Genomic DNA, 19,770 nt, shown 5'->3' on the forward strand with positions numbered 1-19,770 from the left:
ACCACTTCTGGGTCAACAACTGCTGCACCGCAGATTGCAGAGTCTGAAGTTTCTCTGTTGGGAGAAAAACTCTCGCCTCTGTGGAATCCAGGACTAGCCCCAGGTATTCCAGACGCAGAGACGGAACCAACACTGACTTCTGGATATTCAGAAGCCAGCCGAACTCTTGAAGAGTCTGACACGTCCTCTTCTAATTCTGAGCCTGAGGAGCTCTCAGGAGAAGGTCGTCCAGATACCCCATGATAGCGATCCCTTGCTGTCTCAGCAGGGCCAGTATCGGGGCGAGCACCGTGGTGAAAACCTGTGGTGCCAAGGCCAGGCCGAACGGGAGGGCCACAAATTGAAAGTGGTCCTCCCCGATCGCAAAGTTCAGAATCTCTGGTGCCTTGTGCATACAGGAACATGCAGGTTTGCGTCCATGATATCCAAGGATGCCATAAAGTCTCCCTGATGGAGCGCTGCTATTACCGATCGAATCGACTCCATCCTGAATTTTTGCACTTTGACAAAGCAATTGAGGGCCTTGAGGTCCAGGATTGGACGGACCCCTCCTTTTTGGGGGCTACAAACAGATTGGAGTAAAACCCCTGAAACCGTTCCATCGAGGGAACTGGCACAAACACTCCCCTGACAAGAAAATCCTGGACAGCCCCTGACAGAGCCTGCCGGCGAACCGGAGGAAACTGGAGGTTGGAAGGAAAAAATCTGTTTGGTGGACAAGAGAGAAACTCTATCTTGTACCCCGAGGAAACTACTTCGCAAACCCAACGGTTGGAGAGGAGAGACCTCCACCGAGCCGCGAATTTGCGAAGCCGGCCCCCCACCCGAGACCCGGGCGGGGGCAGACCTTCATGCGGAAGCAGGTTTGTCCGCAGGCTTGTTAGGCTTGCGGAACCAGGGGCCTTAGCACCTTGCAAACTTTTTCCTGCTGCACAGGGCGCACGAAAAAACGCTTTGGGGTAGTAAAAGAGGGCCCTTGCCTATGGCGAGGCTCCTTGCCCTTCCCAGACTGTGGGAGCAGTGTGCTCTTACCACCTGTGGCATCCTTAATGATGTCATCCAGGGACGCCCCAAAAAGCCGCTCACCCTTAAAGGGGCAAATACACCAAGGCCTTCTTGGAGGATCGGTCCGCAGACCAGCATTTTCAGCCACACAAGGCGGCGTAGTACCACCACCGCATAGGCGGAGGCTCTGGAAAGCAAGGGAAGCGTATCCAGGGCCGACTCACAGACAAATGTTAGACCCTGAACCAATTGTTCAGCCAGGTCCTTGCAGGTCTCGGAAGCATCCTGCTCCTCCATCTTCTGCAGCAACAACTTTGCCCTTTCAGTCAGTGTCTGCGACACCAGAGCCCCGGCCACGACCAGTCTCACAGCGAACCCACAACTGTGAACATAGAGCGGGCCACAGACTCCACTCTCCCATCAGTGGGGTCCGTAAAAGCAGGAGCCCCTACCACAGGCAATGTGGTGGCCTTACTCAGTCTAGACACAGGAGGGTCCACTGACGGAGGAGAGACCCCTTTTTTTTTTTTTTTTTAAGTCCTCCTCAAAGGGATAACGGACCGCAAAGTTTTTTTAGGAACAGCAAAAACTTTTTGTGGCATGTCCCATTCCTTACATAGCAAATGCTCCAAATAAGGAGCACAGGGAAATACTTTTTTGCGGTGCTGGGCGGTTTGCGGAACCCAAAAGGGATCGGCACAACTGGTGCTCCCGCCAAATCCTCAATTATATGAGTATCACGCACCGCAGAAATAAGAGCTCCAACAAATTCCCTATCATGTACTGACCCTGAGGCAGAGTCATCCTCACAGTCCGTGTGGGTTAAGCCTGCATTGTCAGAGACATCCCCAGAAGCAGGCTCAGGGAGGGGGCGCTTTGTACCCCCTACTGGGCACCAGCTGCTTCAAACCTGGCGAGAAACGCTTCAAGTACAGCCGACATTGCCTCAACAGATGCGGCAGGAGCAGGGGGATTAAAGTATAACTCAGGCATTGCTGGGACAGAAACACCAGGTTCAGGTTCCATATTGCCCCACCGCTGTGTACAGCAAGACAGAACAACCCATCGGTCATCTCCTGGCTGCAAAAATAGAAGCAGAGGCCTCCCAGGGACTCACCACCCCCCACCCAGCTGCAGAGAGCGCTGAAAACCTGAGGTGTGCTCTGATGTGCTGGCTGTGATGTGTCTGTCACCTCAGGGAAGAATCACAGCGTTTCACAGCACTAAAACTGTCACAAGAGGCCAAGAGATTTTCAAGATGGCCGCCGTGTGAGGTAAAAATCACCTCATACAACACAGCAGCACCCCCCAGAGTAACAACACAGTCCCCCAACAACACATGGGCCCCGGTGGTAATATAAAAAACCCAGGAGGCCCCCCTTCACAGCCACTACCCAGTCAGGGGAAGGAGGGAGAGGAAGGGGAGAGAGGAAAGCAGGGCGGACCCTCGGTCGACCTCCCCAGGGAAAACACCAGCCATACCACCTTACCTGAGCAAGGGGCCACTACTTACCTGTCCTGCGACCACCGGCTGGAGGTATCCCAGACAGAACCAACGTCCACTAACGGCATGGCTGTCGGCCAGACACACTGTGACAAAGCCATAGAGACCGGTCATATGTGTGCCCTGGAACATGTAGTTCCCCGGCCGCCCCTGGAGCAATGGGGCCTGTCGTGGATGTCCCAGAGCTGAGCTGAGGGCCGGCACACGCTCAATGGCCGAACATGGGGGGGACTACAAGAGTCCAGACCCAGCCTGTCACCCAGTCGGTTGTTGATAGAAGAATCACAGGATTCAAAAATGCAGGAACAAAATAATAAAAAGCGAGAAAATCGCAAGAAAAAAATCTCCAGAGTACAGGAACTCCAGAGTGCCTGCCTCTCCTGTCGTTAGGCAGAAAAAAACTGGAGCTGCTAGAGCAGGGTGTGGGTTATACCCGGGGAACCACGCCCCCTGGGAGGAGCTGCACTGAGGAAAGTGTTCTTAACACTTAAAGTGCGTTGTTTCTGCCTAACTCTCCTGGAAGGAAGCGGATATAACCCTAAGGTCAAAGGCTGCTGTGTCCGTCCATGAACGGAAGAGAAATAGTGTTTTTTATAACAGCTTACTTATAAAATCCTTTTCATGGAGTACATCACGAGACACAGAGGTCCCTCCCCTTTTGTTGAGATACTTATTGCTTTGCTACAAAAACTGAGGTACTCCCTGTATGGGAGGAGTTATATGGGGGGGGGGGGAGAGGGCTGGGACCAACGTAACAAAGGCTACCATCAGTAACCCACTACACACCACCAAGGACTCAGATCCTGCAGTGCCAGATGTGTCCCCCTGCTTAAGCCAGTACATGTCCGGGCCCATCTGAAGTTTGCTAGAGAGCATTTGAATGATCCAGAAGAGGATTGGGAGAATGTCATATGGTCAAATGAAACCAAGTAGAACTGTTTGGTAGAAACACAACTCGTCGTGTTTGGAGGAGAGAGAATGCTGATTTGCAACCAAAGAACACCATACCTACTGTGAAGCATTGGATTGGAAACATCATGCTTTGGGGCTCTCTGCAAAGGGTACGGGACGACTTATCTGTGTACATGAAAGAATGAATGGGGCCATGTATCGTGAGATTTTGAGTGCAAACCTCCTCCGATCAGCAAAGGCATTGAAGATGAAACGTGGCTGTGTCTTTTCGGCATGACAATGATCCCAAACACAACGCCCGGGCAACGAAGGAGTGACTTTGTAAGAAGCATTTCAAGGTCCTGGAGTGGCCTAGCCAGTCTCCAGATCTCAATCACATAGAATACCTTTGGAGGGAGTTGATAGTCTGTGTTGTTCAGCGACAGCCCCAAAACATCACTGCTCTAGAGGAGATCTGCATGGAGGAATGGGCAAACATACCAGCAACAGTGTGTGACAACCTTGTGAAGACATAGAGAAAACGTTTGACCTCTGTCATTGCCAACAAAGGATATATAACAAAGTATTGAGATGAACTTTTGATATTGACGAAATACTTATTTTCCACCATAATTTGCAAATAAATTCTTTCCAAATCAGACAATGTGATTGTCTGGATTTGTTTCCACATTTTGTCTCTCATTGTTGAGGTTTACCTAAGATGACAATTACAGGCCTCTCTCATCTTTTTAAGTGGGATAACTTGCACAATTGGTGGCTGACTAAATACTTTTTTGCCCCACTGTATATGTTTACTGAGGGCCAAGCATGTCGCACCATATATGTTTATTAAAGACTGAGCATGGAGCACCATATCTGGTTATTAAGAGCCAAGCATGGCGCACCATATCTGGTTAGTAAGGGCATAGCATAGTGCACCACATCTGGTTACTAAGGGCCAAGCATGGCGCACCATATCTGTTACTCAGGGCAAAGCATGGTGCACCATATCTGTTGTTTTCTAAGGGACGAGCATAGCACGCCATATCTGGCTACTAAGGGCAGAGAATGACACACCATATCTGGTTAGCAAAGGTCAGAGCATGGCGCACTTTATCTGGTTACCAAAGGGCGAGTATGACACATCATAACTGGTTAATACCAGCCAAGCATGGTGCACCACATCTGGTTACTAAAGGCCAAGCATGGCACATGATATTTGGTTACTAAAAGACATACATGGCACATCATATGTGATTACTAAGAGCTGAAACATAGCACATTATATGTGATTACTAAGGGCCAAACATGGTGCACCATATCTGGTTACTACGGGCCAAGCATAGCACACCACATCTGGTTATTAAGGAACAAACGGTACATCATATCTGGTTACTAAGAGCCAAACATGGCACACCATGTGTGTCTACAAAGGGTCAAGCATGGCACATCATATGTGGTTACTAAGGGCCAAACATGGTGTACCATATCTGGTTACCTAGGGCCTAAAATATCGCACTATGGCTTTTTTTTTTTTTACTAAGGGCCAAGCAAGGCGCATTATATCTGTTTATTAAAGACCGAGCATTATACACCATATATGGTGACTAAGGACCGAGCATGGTGCACCATATTTGGTTACTAAGGGCAGAGCATAGCTCACCATATCTGGTTAGCAAGGGTAGAACATGGAGCACCACATCTGGTTACTAATGGCCAAGCATGGCACATATCTGGTTACGAAGTGCCAAACATGACGCATCATATCGAATTACCTAGGGCCAAGCATGTTGCACTGGTTTCTAAGGGCTAAACATGGCACACCATATGTGGTTACTAAGTTACAAGCATTGCACATCATATCTGGTTACCTAGGGTGGAGCATGTCACACCATATTGGTTTACTAAGGGCCAAGCATGGCTCACCATATGGTTACCCAGGGCTGAGCATGGCTCACTGCATCTGTTTTTTAAGGGCCAAGCATGGTGTACCCTGTTTACTAAGAGACCGCATGGCACACCATATGTGGTTACTGAGGGCATAGAGGGGCCAACATAAGTGGGCTTTACCAGGATTTTTGAAGCATCGGATACCCAAATTTATGAGTTTGCATTTTTGACTGTTAATAAACTTTTTGATCTGCCTTTACTACACTATGAGCGTTTGTCCCTTCATATGTTTTCATCATTGGGCACTATTCAAACATTCTGTGATTCAGTAAATGAAGATCTGTCTTGGAGGCTGCTTATATCATGAGCACTTTATAAACATTCCTTGAGAGGGTGTGATATATACATTTGTATATATGCAAATATATACCTGGTTACTAAGGAGCAAGCATGATACATCATATCCAGTTACGAAGGACCGAGCATGACACAACATATCTGGTTACTAAAGGCCAGCATGGCACATCGTATCTGGTAACTAAGGGCTGAGCACGTCATACCATATTTGGTTACTAGGGCTGATCATGGAGCACCATATCTGGTTACTAAGGGAAGAGAATGGCGTACACAGCTGCCAGCTTGTTAATACAGGAGCCCTGTCAGATTGCTAATGTTTGAAATCCAGTTGTCGTTGGGCACAACAGTTTGAAAAACACTTTGACAAGGCCAGTCATAACCAAAATACAGATAATGAGCCCTTGAGAAAATAACCGTTTCCCTGGAGTATCCTGGCAGATTCCAGATTTCATTTTCCAGTTTAGGTTTAAGGGTCCAGTTGCACAAGGTGCAAAAATGCGTCTCCCCTGCAGGGCCCTCTTTTACTGGCATGGGGATGCAGAGGTGCTGCATGTATCCCATTCATTTCAATTGGGACACACGGTCGGGGGTCCCCGAACGCAGCCTGTATGCATTTGGGGACCCGCACTCACATGAAATTTGTTATACAGCTGCTGTGTCCATGCAGCCACGTGTCCCAAGAGAAATATATGGGACGCTGCCAGTAAAAGATGGCCCTGTTCGGGAGATGCATTTCTGTGCCCTGTGTGAATGGACCCCAAGTCTGCTTGCTTTAGGACTACACACATTCTAAGGCCTGAATATGCTTATTCCTTTATTTCAGACAGGCCTTAGACCACATGCACACCTGCAAATGAGCCTGACTCAGATTACATTCAAGAATAGCATTAGGGGGTTCCTGGAAGTTAGCTCCATTAAAAGCAATGGGAGGCTGTCGGTTCCCGCAGCTATTCATGATCGCTCATGTGTAATTATTGCTCATGTAGCAATCGTCCATGTGTGATCAGCCCAGGACACAGAACGGGACACAGGGGGAATCTGTGATGGAGAGGAGTCTGTGATGAGGAGTCTGTTATTCTGGGATTTGTGATGGAGAGGAGTTTGTGTTGTGGGGCTTTATGATGGGGAGGATCTGTTATGGGGACTTTTTGATGGAGAGGATTTTGTGATGGGGGGTCTGTTATTGGGGGCTTTGTGATATAGAGGAGTTTGTGTTGGAGGGCTTTGTGGTAGGGTCAGTTATTGGGGGCTTTGTGATGGAGAGAAGTTTGTGTTGGGGGGTCTAATATGGGGGGAATCTTTGATGGGGGGGATCTGTGAAGGAGAGGAATCTGTCATGGGGGGCTTCCGTGATGAGAGGGGCCTGTGTTGGGGAGGGGTTCTCTGATGAGGGGAGTCTGTGAAATACTAATAAGTTTATGTTGATTAAAATTGTTCTTTACTTTAAATATTGTACTGTTTTTTCCTGTTTTTTTGCACTTCAAATAAGATGGGAGCATGAGGGACCGTGAACTGGCCCTGTTTAAAAAGTTTGAGGATCCCTGACATAGAGCGTCAGAAACTCAGGCTCTAGGACAGTGATGGCGAACCTTGGCACCCCAGATGTTTTGGAACTACATTTCCCATGATGCTCAACTACACGGCAGAGTGCATGAGCATGAACATCTGGGGTGCCAAGGTTCGCCATCACTGCTCTAGGGGATCAGGAACCCTGCGTCACCCTTTTAGCCAGACAGGGTAGTCCTACAGCCTTTTCACCAGTGTGTCCCTAAAGTACCTGCAGTCTACCATCTCAACAGGAATGGGTTCTCCTGAGAAGATACAAACTCCTCAAACTACACGCTTTGGATGTACCCAGTTCCCTGAAGCGTTATTCAGAACTAACAAAAACAGTTCAGCAAGGATCAATGTTCATTAATTTTTCCCACGGGCGCAAAGAAGAAAAAAACAACACCCTCCAAGCTAATCCAAGGATGTATCGGACTAGTGGTCTCCCAGTCCCAAATGCGCTGAATACGCACTCATCACAGGGAATAACCTCTTCCTCTGCAGCTTATGAGCTAGGGTCTCTCTTGAGACAACTTGCAGGATGGATAGTTAGTCAACCTTCAAGTTGCACTGTAGCCTAGATCCAGCAATCCTTACCTCCTGACATTTTGGGAGAAGGTCTTTGGAACTATCAGTTCTGTAAACTCATTTAATTTTATTGTTGCAGTACCCTCCCTGTAAGGGAGTTAATTACCATTGGTATGCTGCCATGGAGGCACCAGGAAAACAGAAAATTGAATACTTACCTTTCCGTAATTTTCCTTTCCTGGTGCCTACCCATGGCAGCATACACCCTCCCTCCAATAATCCTTAAAGGTTCTGAAGACTAGTTACAAGAATACCTGAGGGGGGGAATGACTCTTTTTTTTTTTATAGAGTCACGTGGTCCTGTGGGTTGGATGAGGGCGGAGCCACCAACCATTGGTATGCTGTCATGGGTAGGCACCAGGAAAGGAAAATTACGGAAAGGTAAGTAACCTTAGGTCTCTGTGCTGCCCTCCTTGCCCGGTCTGTGAGTTTTGATGTGCGGCCGTCTCTTGGCAGGTTTGCTGTTGTGCCATGTTCTTTCCATTTGGTTATAATAGATTTGATGGTGCTCCTAGGGATCATCAACGATTTGGATACTTGTTTTATAACCTAACCCTGACTTGTACTTCTCAACAATATTGTCCCTTACTTGTTTGGAGAGTTCCTTGGTCTTCATGGCAGTGTTTGGTTAGTAGTGCCTCTTGCTTAGGTGTTGCAGCCTCTGGGGCCTTTCAAAAAGGTGTGCATATGTAATGACAGATCATGTGACACTTAGAATGCACACAGGTGGACATCATTTCACCAATTATGTGACTTCTGAAGGTAATTGGTTGCATCAGAGCATAGGCGTGCGCAGCCTATAGCATTAGGGTGTGCACCTCAAACCAAAGCACTGGCCATGACATTGGATCAAAATTACTGTATTTATTGGCATATAACACTCACTTTTTTTACCCTGAAAATAGAAGGTAAATTGTGCCTGCGTGTTATACGCAGGGGGCTGTGGAAAGTTTTTTTCCTGAAACTTCCCTCTTAACGTTAGGGTTCGTGTTATACGACGATAAATACGGTATATCGATTTTATATTGATTTGATCTTGAAATAAAAAATTACACCGAAGCTTTCTTAATTATTTTCAAAAGATAGAGAAAAAAAATGAATCAACTCAAAGAAAACAAAAACTTTACCATAAAAAAGCTATAGAGAAAATAGTGTTTATGTAATGTACCCAATTACAAGTACATAAATAAACCATAGACATCGGGTTCACATTACAATATGTCATCTTCTTTCAGCTGTCAGTTTGTAAAAAAATTTGGGGCAACCTACGTATATGTACTATAAACTAGCGATAATCATCTTCATCTAGTGCTCAACGTGCACACTATGTAGTTCAATTTTATCCCACTAGAGTGCGTGCACAAGAAATCTACAGAAACCTGTGGGAGGCGGCAAGGTTTTGACTGTCTAGGGGCCTCCACAGAGATTAATCTGGCTGTGGATGCAAATTGAACAGTGTTTACAAAGACTAAGGCCAGCCATACACAGTTCAAACTGTTAATGGCTAAATGTACCAAGATAAAAGCGCTCAACTTGAGAACAACCAGCCTGCAGGATTCTCTTGTGACGATCACGAGTGACTGCTAAAGCTGCTAGCGATAATCACTTTCTTCTCCCAGGGTGGATGGCTTCACCTCCACCCACCCGGGACAAGACAACTGCCGATTCCCCTGTTAACACTGCCTGTGTTGATAGGGGAATCGTGCAAACACCATGCACAATGTATGGAGTGCATAAGGACGATGTTGCGCTTCCTGGCCCCTGGGAGAAGCCTGCAGGAGTTGAAATTTACATCACTAGGAAAGACAATACCGTTGCAGGATGAATATGTTAAAGTAAAGTGCAGTCATGAGCAAAGCTTTTAAAAAGGTAGTGGCAGATAACCCACGGTCTATGAATCGATTCTGGTGTCCCTATTCAGTAGGTCATTTTCTATCTTCATCTTCCAAAAACTTGTGGCAATAAAATTAAATATTCAAAAGGCTCTCTGTGCCTCTTAAAATACTTTTGGGTGTTTTCTTTCCTAAATGTGGTAATTTTGTTGGTGTTTCTACTGTCCTGACGCACAAGGGCCTCCAAAAACGTGATAAGTATTGAGGAAAATAAATGGATAATGTATGCTCTGTGAACTGCTCCTTGGATTTTGAGCCTCTCTGTGCAGCTAGGCTCCAAAAGTCCCACATGTGGTGTCCCCATAATTGGCGTGTTTACTTTCCAAAAAAGGAGCCATATTGGGGGTACTTGGATTGTCCTGGCATTAAACAAATAAAATACTCAACTCATCGGGCTTGATGAACTTCAAATTATATATACACCATAGTTTGTAGACCTAATTTCACACAGTAGATAATATACACTACTTTTTTTTTTTTTAAAGGAAATGTGGCAATATACATGGTCTAAATTTCTGAATATTTATTTGCAAAGTTTTTATAACAGAAACAACGAGAAGCAGTTTTTTTTTCAGTCTTTTTTCCTTTATATAGTAAAATCACCAGTGGCAATTAAATACCACCAAAATAAATCTCTGCCTCAAAAAAAAAAAAAAAAAATGACATGAAATTCATTGAGACACAATGTTGCATGGCAAAGTATGCTGAAAACTGTAAAATGGCCTCAGCAGAAAAGAGGATTTAACACGCTAGTCTTCGAGTGGTTAAACGTAATTAGTGTAGGTACCTGATTTTGAATTGGTATCAGCCTCTTGCATTCTCCTTTAATATAGCAGAGCTCAGACTGTATATAAGCAGTACAAGGAGCCAGTAAGGTGTTAGGCAATGGGCTGACAGAGGAGAGAACAAAGTGACATAAAGATGGGTTCATACGTCTCCTGCTTTTCCTTCACTGTCCAGTCACAGGCTGGGAGCAAGAGATGAGACCTAGTTGTATTGAGTACTGGAGAAAGTCAATCTCCAGGCTACCTGTGTTCTGTGACCAGAGCTTTATTAATCCTAGAACGGAATAGATAGAACTATAAATTGCTTTGGGCAGATAAAACCGCTTTCATATATGCATCTTATCTCTGAATTTGCCTGAAGTTCAGCGCTAAGGTTTATTTTGGTAAAACTGTAGCATAAGGCTTCATGTACACTTGATCTACTTTAACTGCCGGCTGCGGGGAAAAAAACAAAACGTGACCAAATCATGCCACGATTTTGCGTCCGACAATTAAAATGTTCCTATCCTGAACAAGATTCTTCTACGTTTAGGAAAGGGAGGTTAGACCTCCCCTAACCACAGCAGCTCCTAAATGCTCATAAAAGCCTATGTGTACACATAGGTTTTTATAGAGTTGAGTGAAGGAGCTTTGGTAAAATAAAAAAAAGCCAAAAAGCTCCTAAACCCAAGTATAGGAGCTGCTAGAGTACTCGGAGCCTAGGACTTTAAACCAAAATATATTGCCTTCTCATCGGGTTTATTTATCATATACAAAATTTATAAATAAAACAAAACAAACAAAAAAAAAACATTTTATGGGACTATAAAAAGCATATAAAGCAATTAAAAGTGAGAATATATTCTCAGTTTTCACAGAAAACAAGTTTTCAGGATAGAACCCAAAGCCTTCTTCTCACTTTGTAGTATCAATGAGTGCGAAGGCCAGCGATTCCCCCTGTTAATACTGTATTCAAATACACTTTGGGTGCTATAACAAAAAATTGCAATAAAGTGGTATTGAACCAGAAAGCTTATAAACAGAAAATGTACAAAAACTGATAAACACAGCTGCAATACTAAATACTCAGTATGCCTAATATCTCTGTACCCTGGATGGATAAAAGCAGCTTGTTCATGGTATACATTTGTACAGAAGCTCAGCATCATAACTGTGCAACGTTAAACATACAAATAAAGAAAAAAAAATTGTAAACATAGATCAGTTCAGTGGTTTCCATAGCTGGTCTAGTTCACCACAGTGCATATTTGGGGAAATGTTCCCACTTTAGTGTAAAGTCATCAGTCAGTGTTAATACTTGGAAGTCATGGCAGGTTTTTCTATCGAGTTGCAGTGAAGAGAGGGACTGAGCGGGATAGGTCACCTCTGATCCAAATCTCATTGATTTAGTGTTATCGGGATGTCAGAAGATACTAAACACTGTGGGATGACAAACACTGAAAAAGGTGCAACAAAAACAAAAAGACACTGGAAGAAGACAAGAGGTCTCATCTTCATCAGTGGCATTTCAAGGTCACCCAGCAAGGAGTTTTTTTTTCAAGTAACAAAAATATGAGGGAAAGATTTGTGCCTCAGGAAAACGCTGATTTACTTGGTCCGTTTTTATGGAAGAGGCGGTCCATTAATGCCTGGGTGGTAGAAGGCACAATCGTTTTCATATCGACAGTTACCCTTGTACCTGAAATGTCGGCACACCGGTCTATAGGACATATCTGGAAAAAAAAAAAGATAATTGTAAGTAATGAAGGGGGGTTTTATATTATTTGAAGATTATTTCATAATGCATCTTGATTATGATATTAATATATTTACCTCCCCCTTGAGCAGGTCCTCTATGTTCTCCTCCATGGCCTCTGGGTTCTCCAAGGTAACCTCTATTATGATCTCCTCTATGTTCTCCGCCATGTCCCATACCGTGTGGTCCATCTCGACCATGTCCAGGAGGTCCTCTTTCTCCTCCCCTTCCACCTCGCCCTCTAAATCCTGGGTCACCGCCTCTGTTCCTTTGATATGGGGGAGGATGTCCTCTATCCCCTCTCATTCCACCTCCTCTGCCCATCAAGGGCTCGTGGTGTTCACCTCTAATTTCAGTCGGTGGTGGTTCCCAATAACCTTCGCGTTGTGGAGGAGGTGGACCCATCATTCGTGGACCTGTAAAATAAAAACATGTTTAAAGTGGATGTAAACCCTCCATACACCCAGTGAAGTGAACAGCCTCAGATGATACACAGAGATGAACCAAATCTCCCCACATAAAAGTTTTACATGCATATCTGCTGTCTTCACATTTATATACAGTTTAGAAAGTTCAGATCGTGTTAGGAAATTTTCTCTTCCTGTTTAACACAGAGTGTGATGTCTGAGCATACAGCCAAGATAGCTAAAATTGCTGATTGGAGACACACAACCCCCCTCCACATAGGCACAGACTCTGAGATGTTTTGTAACAGGACTAGCTTCCCTATCAGGCTGATAACAGAGGAACGGGTCAGGAGAGAGCTGCGGGACTTACCCGTATGTACTCGAGTATAAGCCGAGTTTCTCAGCACATTTTTTTTGTGCTGAAAATGCCCCCCTTAGCTTATACCCGAGTCACCTTTTTGCGCCTGATCTCCCAAACCTGGCACACATATAGCCCCACTCTTCCTCTACAAGTGTGAAAAGTTTGTTGTCCGGGGGACCTACGGCCGGGGAGCAGCGATTTTTCAAAGTTGGGCACCCCTTCCATAAAAAAGGAAATGAACCGCGCTTAGGACCCACCAGGGCTAGTAGAGATGTAGAATACTATAGTGTGAGGCCAATCAGTGCCAACGAAATAGTTAAATAAATAACAAATATGAAAAGTAAAAGGTTAGGCTGCAGCCCCCCAAGAACAATTCCCCGAGGGGAAAGGCTATAAGAAAAATGGAAAATGGAATGGGGTGGTGGCGCTGCCCTACTTATAAACTGTGTAAATATTAAAATATAGTAGACAGTGACCCTAAGAGGTACGTGAATAAGTGAATAAGTAAATGTTAGTAAACCGTGGAAACCAACAAATGCTGGGTAGTAAGTGTAATATCAGTGACCAGAAGCTAGCATGTAAAGACTGAACTCAACCAAAGGTGGTACACTATACGAGTAACCCAAGCTGTGCTATCACTACTAGGCTAAGCGCTAGCCTGTGTGTGTGTTTCCACTATGTGGGTGCAATATACTCATAAGACCCATAAACATATGGGAAGTGAAATATAATAATAAATGCAGACAGTAACTCAATTAGTAAAATACAGTGAGACAATCAATCATCATAGATATTGAGTGTATAGAAGATAAAAAATGAAAAAATGAAAAATGGAAAATAAAAATAGTCCAAAACTGTGAAGCAATATAAAGGACAGTCTTCATACAAAGTGCCAATTAAATGATTTAACAAGGGATAAAGTCCATCCAAGAATTGAAGGGATCCGTGCTTGTAAAGGTGCACCTAAAAAGGTGGGTGCTCAATTGAACATTGGTGACAATTCCACGCAGTGATCACGGTGCTCCCCCTTTGGGTCCCCACTCACCAGAGGCACTAACCCCTGCAGGGGTACAGTGCAAGAAGTATGCCTCCAACGATTCTAGGATCTCCCACGGTTCCTCTGGTGTCCTTGGTGTTTCCTTTCCTCCTTATTGGTGGAATTCCGGGTTCAGGAATGGGGGTACCGTTTATTGGTCAGCAATCCTCCAACAAAGCAAATGAACTAGCATAGCGTAGTATGTTTGATCAAACGCTGATTTATTAACACTAGCAATGACATGCGCAGTGTATAAAATGTAAAAATAATAATAAATAAAAATACTGGGTAATAAAAAACAATAGAGCAAGGAATGTACTCTATGTAGGATAAAAACTAAAAACCGAAGTAGCAGGTGGAGTGGCTAACAAAAGCTAGCATAACTCCTAGCGCCGCACTGCGTGTACCAGGAAGTGTCGGCAATAGCCTGGAAACGGCGTGCGTTCCACCAACGACCAGCTGGAAACCGGAAGTGCGTGCGTGTATGCGTGTATCCGCTTTACGTACGTTTCGTTCGGATACGTCTTCAGAAGCGGGTGCACGCATACAGCAGAGGGTTGCCCATATAGCCGACTTCATTATGCAAACACCTCCCACCAGCGGCGGTAGCCAATCGTGTTTATTTGCATTGGTTTCCCATCGAATCATATATAAAGGGGGTGAGCCCTTGGATCGTTCTATTTGCATATTTATGCCTCGGCGTCCCAAATGAGGCCAATAATATAAATGAAACGTCAGCAATATGAGCGCAGATCTATAAACACTACTAATGTCACAGTATAACAATAGGCAACCTGCTCTGCTGTAGTGAGCCCTAAATGGACAATCATGGGCAAGTATAGATATACAGACTGAATAAAGGAAATTGTATAAAGGTTGAATGAGGGAAATATAAGGTATAAGGTACAAGTAGGTGTATAGTTCTAGGGGGATAAGGTCAAATATATGAACCAGGGCCCAACTATCATAGGCTAGTAGTTGGAGAACGAAATATCCCCTCGGTCTTAGGTGGCTACATTTAAAGATGAAAGGTGTATATGGAAAATGTATATTAAAGCCACCATAATCTCATGGCAGTCCAATGGTAGGTAAAAGATGAATAATAATTGATAATTAGTTAGCAAACAAAGGAGAATGTTAGCTAGTAATATATGAAGAGGCTCCCAAAGTGATCTTAATGGTGATCCTTACTAAGTAATATAGATATTAGTAATTACCTCAAAAGGGTAAATATCTAGAGATTATCTTATTGAGGACTATTCTCTTATTAAAGTAGAGACCTTCTAGGTGATGGGCAGAAGTGTAGTTATGATGCACGGTCTAAATGACCTATTGACAACATTTATAGTAGAAGTGCACATAGATGAATGTGAATCTCCCCATATCCGCTAAATGGTCATCAGTCAGATAGAGTTTGAAATAAGAGGGACAAAAATATATATCAGCGGGTGGTATGATACATAACCCAGCTAACCATAAAATTCTGTATCACCCCAAAGAAGGTGGGGGTGTGCAGAATTGGTGAAATCCCATACGGTATGTCAAAGAATGGGGGGCGACGAGCTAATTTGGAGGTGGAGATCTCGCCTAGTAAACGAATAGTGCTCAGAGTTAGTCAGATTGGTAAAAGATGGTACATATGTCTCGTTTTAAATGGTCAAATTCAGGGGTTTGCCAAGAAACAGTTTAAATCTATGTCCTTATTTAACCCATAAGGCGCCAATGTTCCCAGACGGTAGATCCAACTGGTTTCGTTCTGGGAGATGGCGGTGGTTTTATTGCCACCTCTCCAGTTGTCTTTTACGAGGTCTATACCGTAAAAAATCAAGCCACTAGGGTCTTTGTGGTGGACCTCTTTAAAGTGGCGTGAGAGGTAATGTTTGTCATATCCTGTTTTGATCCTATTTATATGTTCACGAATTCTCACTTTAAGAGGTCTGGTGGTTCTTCCCACATATTGTAGGTGGCAGGGACATTCGATGATATACGTCACATGGGTAGTGCTGCAGGTGATGAGTTCTTTGATCTTGTATTCTTTAAAGTCAGTTCTTGATTTGAAACTCATTTTTCGTCTCGGTTGGTTTTTGCTCACTCTGCAAGGCAGGCATTTCTGGCATTTATAAAAACCTTTAAGTTCAGGGCATATATTGACTGATTTTGGTGGGTCTATGACATTATGCACAAGGAGATGACGAAGAGAAGGGGCACGCCTGTAAATGAAATTGGGTTTTTTCCCCAGTATTTTAGTAAGAGCATGGTCTTCTTGTAGGATTGGCCAGTATTTTTTGATTATGTGCTCAAAATCCTTATATTGAGAGTTAAAACCTGTGATGAATGCTACATTTCGCTTATTCTGCTTGTTCTTTATTTTAGGTGCCAGCATGTTGTTCCTATCCATGTTAAGAACTTCTTCTTTCAATTTTAACAGGTTTTGCTCCTTGTACCCCTTTTCCTTGAATCTATCTACGATTATGTCGGCTTGTATTTTGTAATCTGCAATCGAACTACAATTTCTCCGGAGCCGCATCATTTGTCCTTTAGGTATGTTTGACTTCCACCTAGGGTGGTGGCAGCTGGCTGATGGAATGTATCCATTGCGGTCCGTTGATTTGAAATGTGTTCTGGTCTGTAATGTTGAGCCGTCTTTGAAAATCTGAAGATCAAGGAAATCTATGCATTCTCTATCGCATTTTCCCGTGAAGGTGAGGCCATATCTGTTGGAGTTCAGCTCCTCTAGGAATTCCTGGAAGCTGTCGATCGTCCCATCCCACAAGATAATGACATCATCGATATACCGACGGTATAGTTTGATATGGGGAATATTTCTATTGTAAACGTATTCCTCTTCCCAACAGTCCATTAATAAATTTGCAACACTGGGGGCATAACGTGCCCCCATCGCCACGCCTCTGGTTTGAACGTAGTAAGTTCTGTTGTACCAGAAATAATTACATTTCATGGCCATTTCAAGTCCTTCTACAATGAAATTAATCTGTTGTTGCTTTAGCCCTGTGCTTTGATGTAGTGCTTTTTCCACCCCCATAATGCCATCTTTCTGTGATATACTGGTGTACAGTGAGTTGACATCTATAGTAGCTAGTAATAGATCTTGTACTTCGTCAATATGTTGCAATTCGTTAATAAGTTGCAGGCTGTCCCGAAGATGTGATCTCCCCTCTTTAACAATCGGTTGTAGGTAAGTGTCCAAATATTCCCCCAGACGGGAAAAGATGGAGTTTATCCCGCTTATAATGGGGCGACCTGGGGGTTTAAGCAGTCTCTTATGGATCTTCGGAGTGTAGTAGATCACTGGAGTTTTAGTGGAGTTAGACACCAGATACTCTGCCTCCTTCTTATTGAGTATCCCCATGGTGGCACCCTTTTTGACATATTTAGTCAATTTTTTGATGTATCTCGCTTTCGGGTTGCCTTTGAGTTTTTTATAGGTGTTTTCAACCCTCAATAGGTTCTCCATTTCTTCCTCATACTCTGCTTTATTTAGGATTACCAATCCACCCCCCTTGTCAGCTGGTCTGATAATAACCTCATTTTTGTTGCCAATCTCCTTAATAGTTTTCCACACATTTTTATTTTTATTTTTAAATGTTTTCTGTAGTTTCCTTAAATCCCCCTCCACCATCTTTTTAAACGCTCCTATACACTCGTTGCCCGGTGTGTTGGGATTAAATGTGGAGTTATTCTTCAAGCTAGTTTGAATATACTCTGAAACTTCCATAGCACTCTCCTCTGTGTTATTCAGAAAGAATTTTTGTAGGTTAAGTTTTCTAAGGAATTTCTGGAGGTCGATGAAGACCTCGAATTGATCTAGAGTTTTTTCTGGGGCATATTTAAGGCCTAAATCTAAAATGTGTAGCTCGTCTTGGGTTAATTGGATATTGCTGAGATTAAATATACCTTTCCCTAATGTTGCCTTTGGCGTTTTCTTCTGCCCTCCCCTGCACCCTCTGGTGCGTTTTCTCTTTGGGTTTGCTCCAATTCCTGATTGTAGGATCTGTTGTTCCATGGGTTGGGATAAGGTCCCTGACCTTGGTACGGTTGATTTCTTTGGCTTTCTCCTCTTCCTGACGGTCGTATCTGGGTAGCCCCTCGGTTGCCATTCCCCCCTCTCCATCCAGGGTTTCCATAGCCTGTCCTTGGCCTCCATCTTCCTGGTGGACGAGTGTTGTGGCCACCTCTGTGAAAATCCCCATAATCCCTCGTATCTCTTCCTTGGTTGTAATAGGGATCATATGGGTACTGATTTCTTCCTGGGGAATTTCTATTGCGACTCTGTGACCTCCACCTAGGGGGGTTTCTGTTGCGGCTTTGTGACCTCCATCTAGGGGGGTTAGGGCTCCTTTGGTACTCATCATCATGGTATCTGACCCTTCTGTTGTCAGGCCTCGCCTGTTGACCCCTAGGTGTGTGAACAGTGTTTTGTATGAATTCCCTCGGTCTATCAGGTGCTATTAAATCAGTGATGTCTCTCAAGGAGCTGTCTTCTGGATTATTCATCAGGTTCAGTTCATTTTCATCCAAGAGTGTGTCATCGAGGTTTTCACTAGGTTCCTCCATGGAGGCTTGCCATTTGTAGACTTGCGCGTTTTTATAATCTAGAGCGTCTCTTTTGAATTTCTTTTGTTTTTTAGTCTGTATGTCACTATCGTATTTTTTAATCACATCCTGCAATTCTTTAGTTTTATCTTTATAGTCCTGCTGGTTTGCAAATGGTAGCAGTAAATTTTGGATTTCTTTTATGCTTTGTTCTATTGCCTTAAGTTTAAATTTCCTCCTCTTAACAATTTTGTGTAAAAGCTCATTTTCACATGTGTTAAAAAAATGGTACCACTCATTCATAAGTTCTGCATCATTAATATTGTCATTGGGGTGAACATCCCATCGTAGTCTCCTGGGGGTCATCTTTTCCTTAATATAGGTTTCTAAGGTGGCAACATCCCACCATACTCTGAGTTGTTTTTCCATAGTATGTCTTAGCTGTTTGACCAGCCCCTGCATATCCTGTCTATTGGTGGTGCCATCTTGACTAAAGATACCCCCCAGGTCTATGTTTCTACTATTCATGTAGCCAAAAAGGTCCATAGCAGCAGTAGACATACACCAAAGGTGTAGGAAATAGTATAAAAAAGGAAATGAACCGCGCTTACTACCCAGCATTTGTTGGTTTCCACGGTTTACTAACATTTACTTATTCACTTATTCACGTACCTCTTAGGGTCACTGTCTACTATATTTTAATATTTACACAGTTTATAAGTAGGGCAGCGCCACCACCCCATTCCATTTTCCATTTTTCTTATAGCCTTTCCCCTCGGGGAATTGTTCTTGGGGGGCTGCAGCCTAACCTTTTACTTTTCATATTTGTTATTTATTTAACTATTTCGTTGGCACTGATTGGCCTCACACTATAGTATTCTACATCTGTACTAGCCCTGGTGGGTCCTAAGCGCGGTTCATTTCCTTTTTTATACTATTTCCTACACCTTTGGTGTATGTCTACTGCTGCTATGGACCTTTTTGGCTACATGAATAGTAGAAACATAGACCTGGGGGGTATCTTTAGTCAAGATGGCACCACCAATAGACAGGATATGCAGGGGCTGGTCAAACAGCTAAGACATACTATGGAAAAACAACTCAGAGTATGGTGGGATGTTGCCACCTTAGAAACCTATATTAAGGAAAAGATGACCCCCAGGAGACTACGATGGGATGTTCACCCCAATGACAATATTAATGATGCAGAACTTATG

The 19,770-nt window shown here is 43.9% G+C and overlaps 1 protein-coding gene across 2 annotated transcripts in view; it reads right to left on the reverse strand.

Annotated features, from left to right (window-relative positions):
• Positions 1–10,716: 10,716 nt before the first annotated feature.
• LOC120913492 (serine/threonine-protein phosphatase 1 regulatory subunit 10-like) overlaps positions 10,717–19,770 on the reverse strand; it is a 43,210-nt gene continuing 34,156 nt past the window's right edge. For both annotated transcript variants that reach the window (XM_040323458.1, XM_040323459.1), the window contains 2 exons: positions 12,273–12,611; positions 10,717–12,172 (listed from right to left, as the gene is read on the reverse strand). In XM_040323458.1, coding sequence (XP_040179392.1) covers positions 12,063–12,172; positions 12,273–12,611 — 449 coding nt within the window. In that variant the 3' untranslated portion in view covers positions 10,717–12,062. The remainder of the gene's footprint in view (positions 12,173–12,272; positions 12,612–19,770) is intronic.

The sequence above is a fragment of the Rana temporaria genome, chromosome 9, assembly GCF_905171775.1.
Source record: "Rana temporaria chromosome 9, aRanTem1.1, whole genome shotgun sequence".
Classification (NCBI taxonomy): Eukaryota; Metazoa; Chordata; class Amphibia; order Anura; family Ranidae; genus Rana; species Rana temporaria.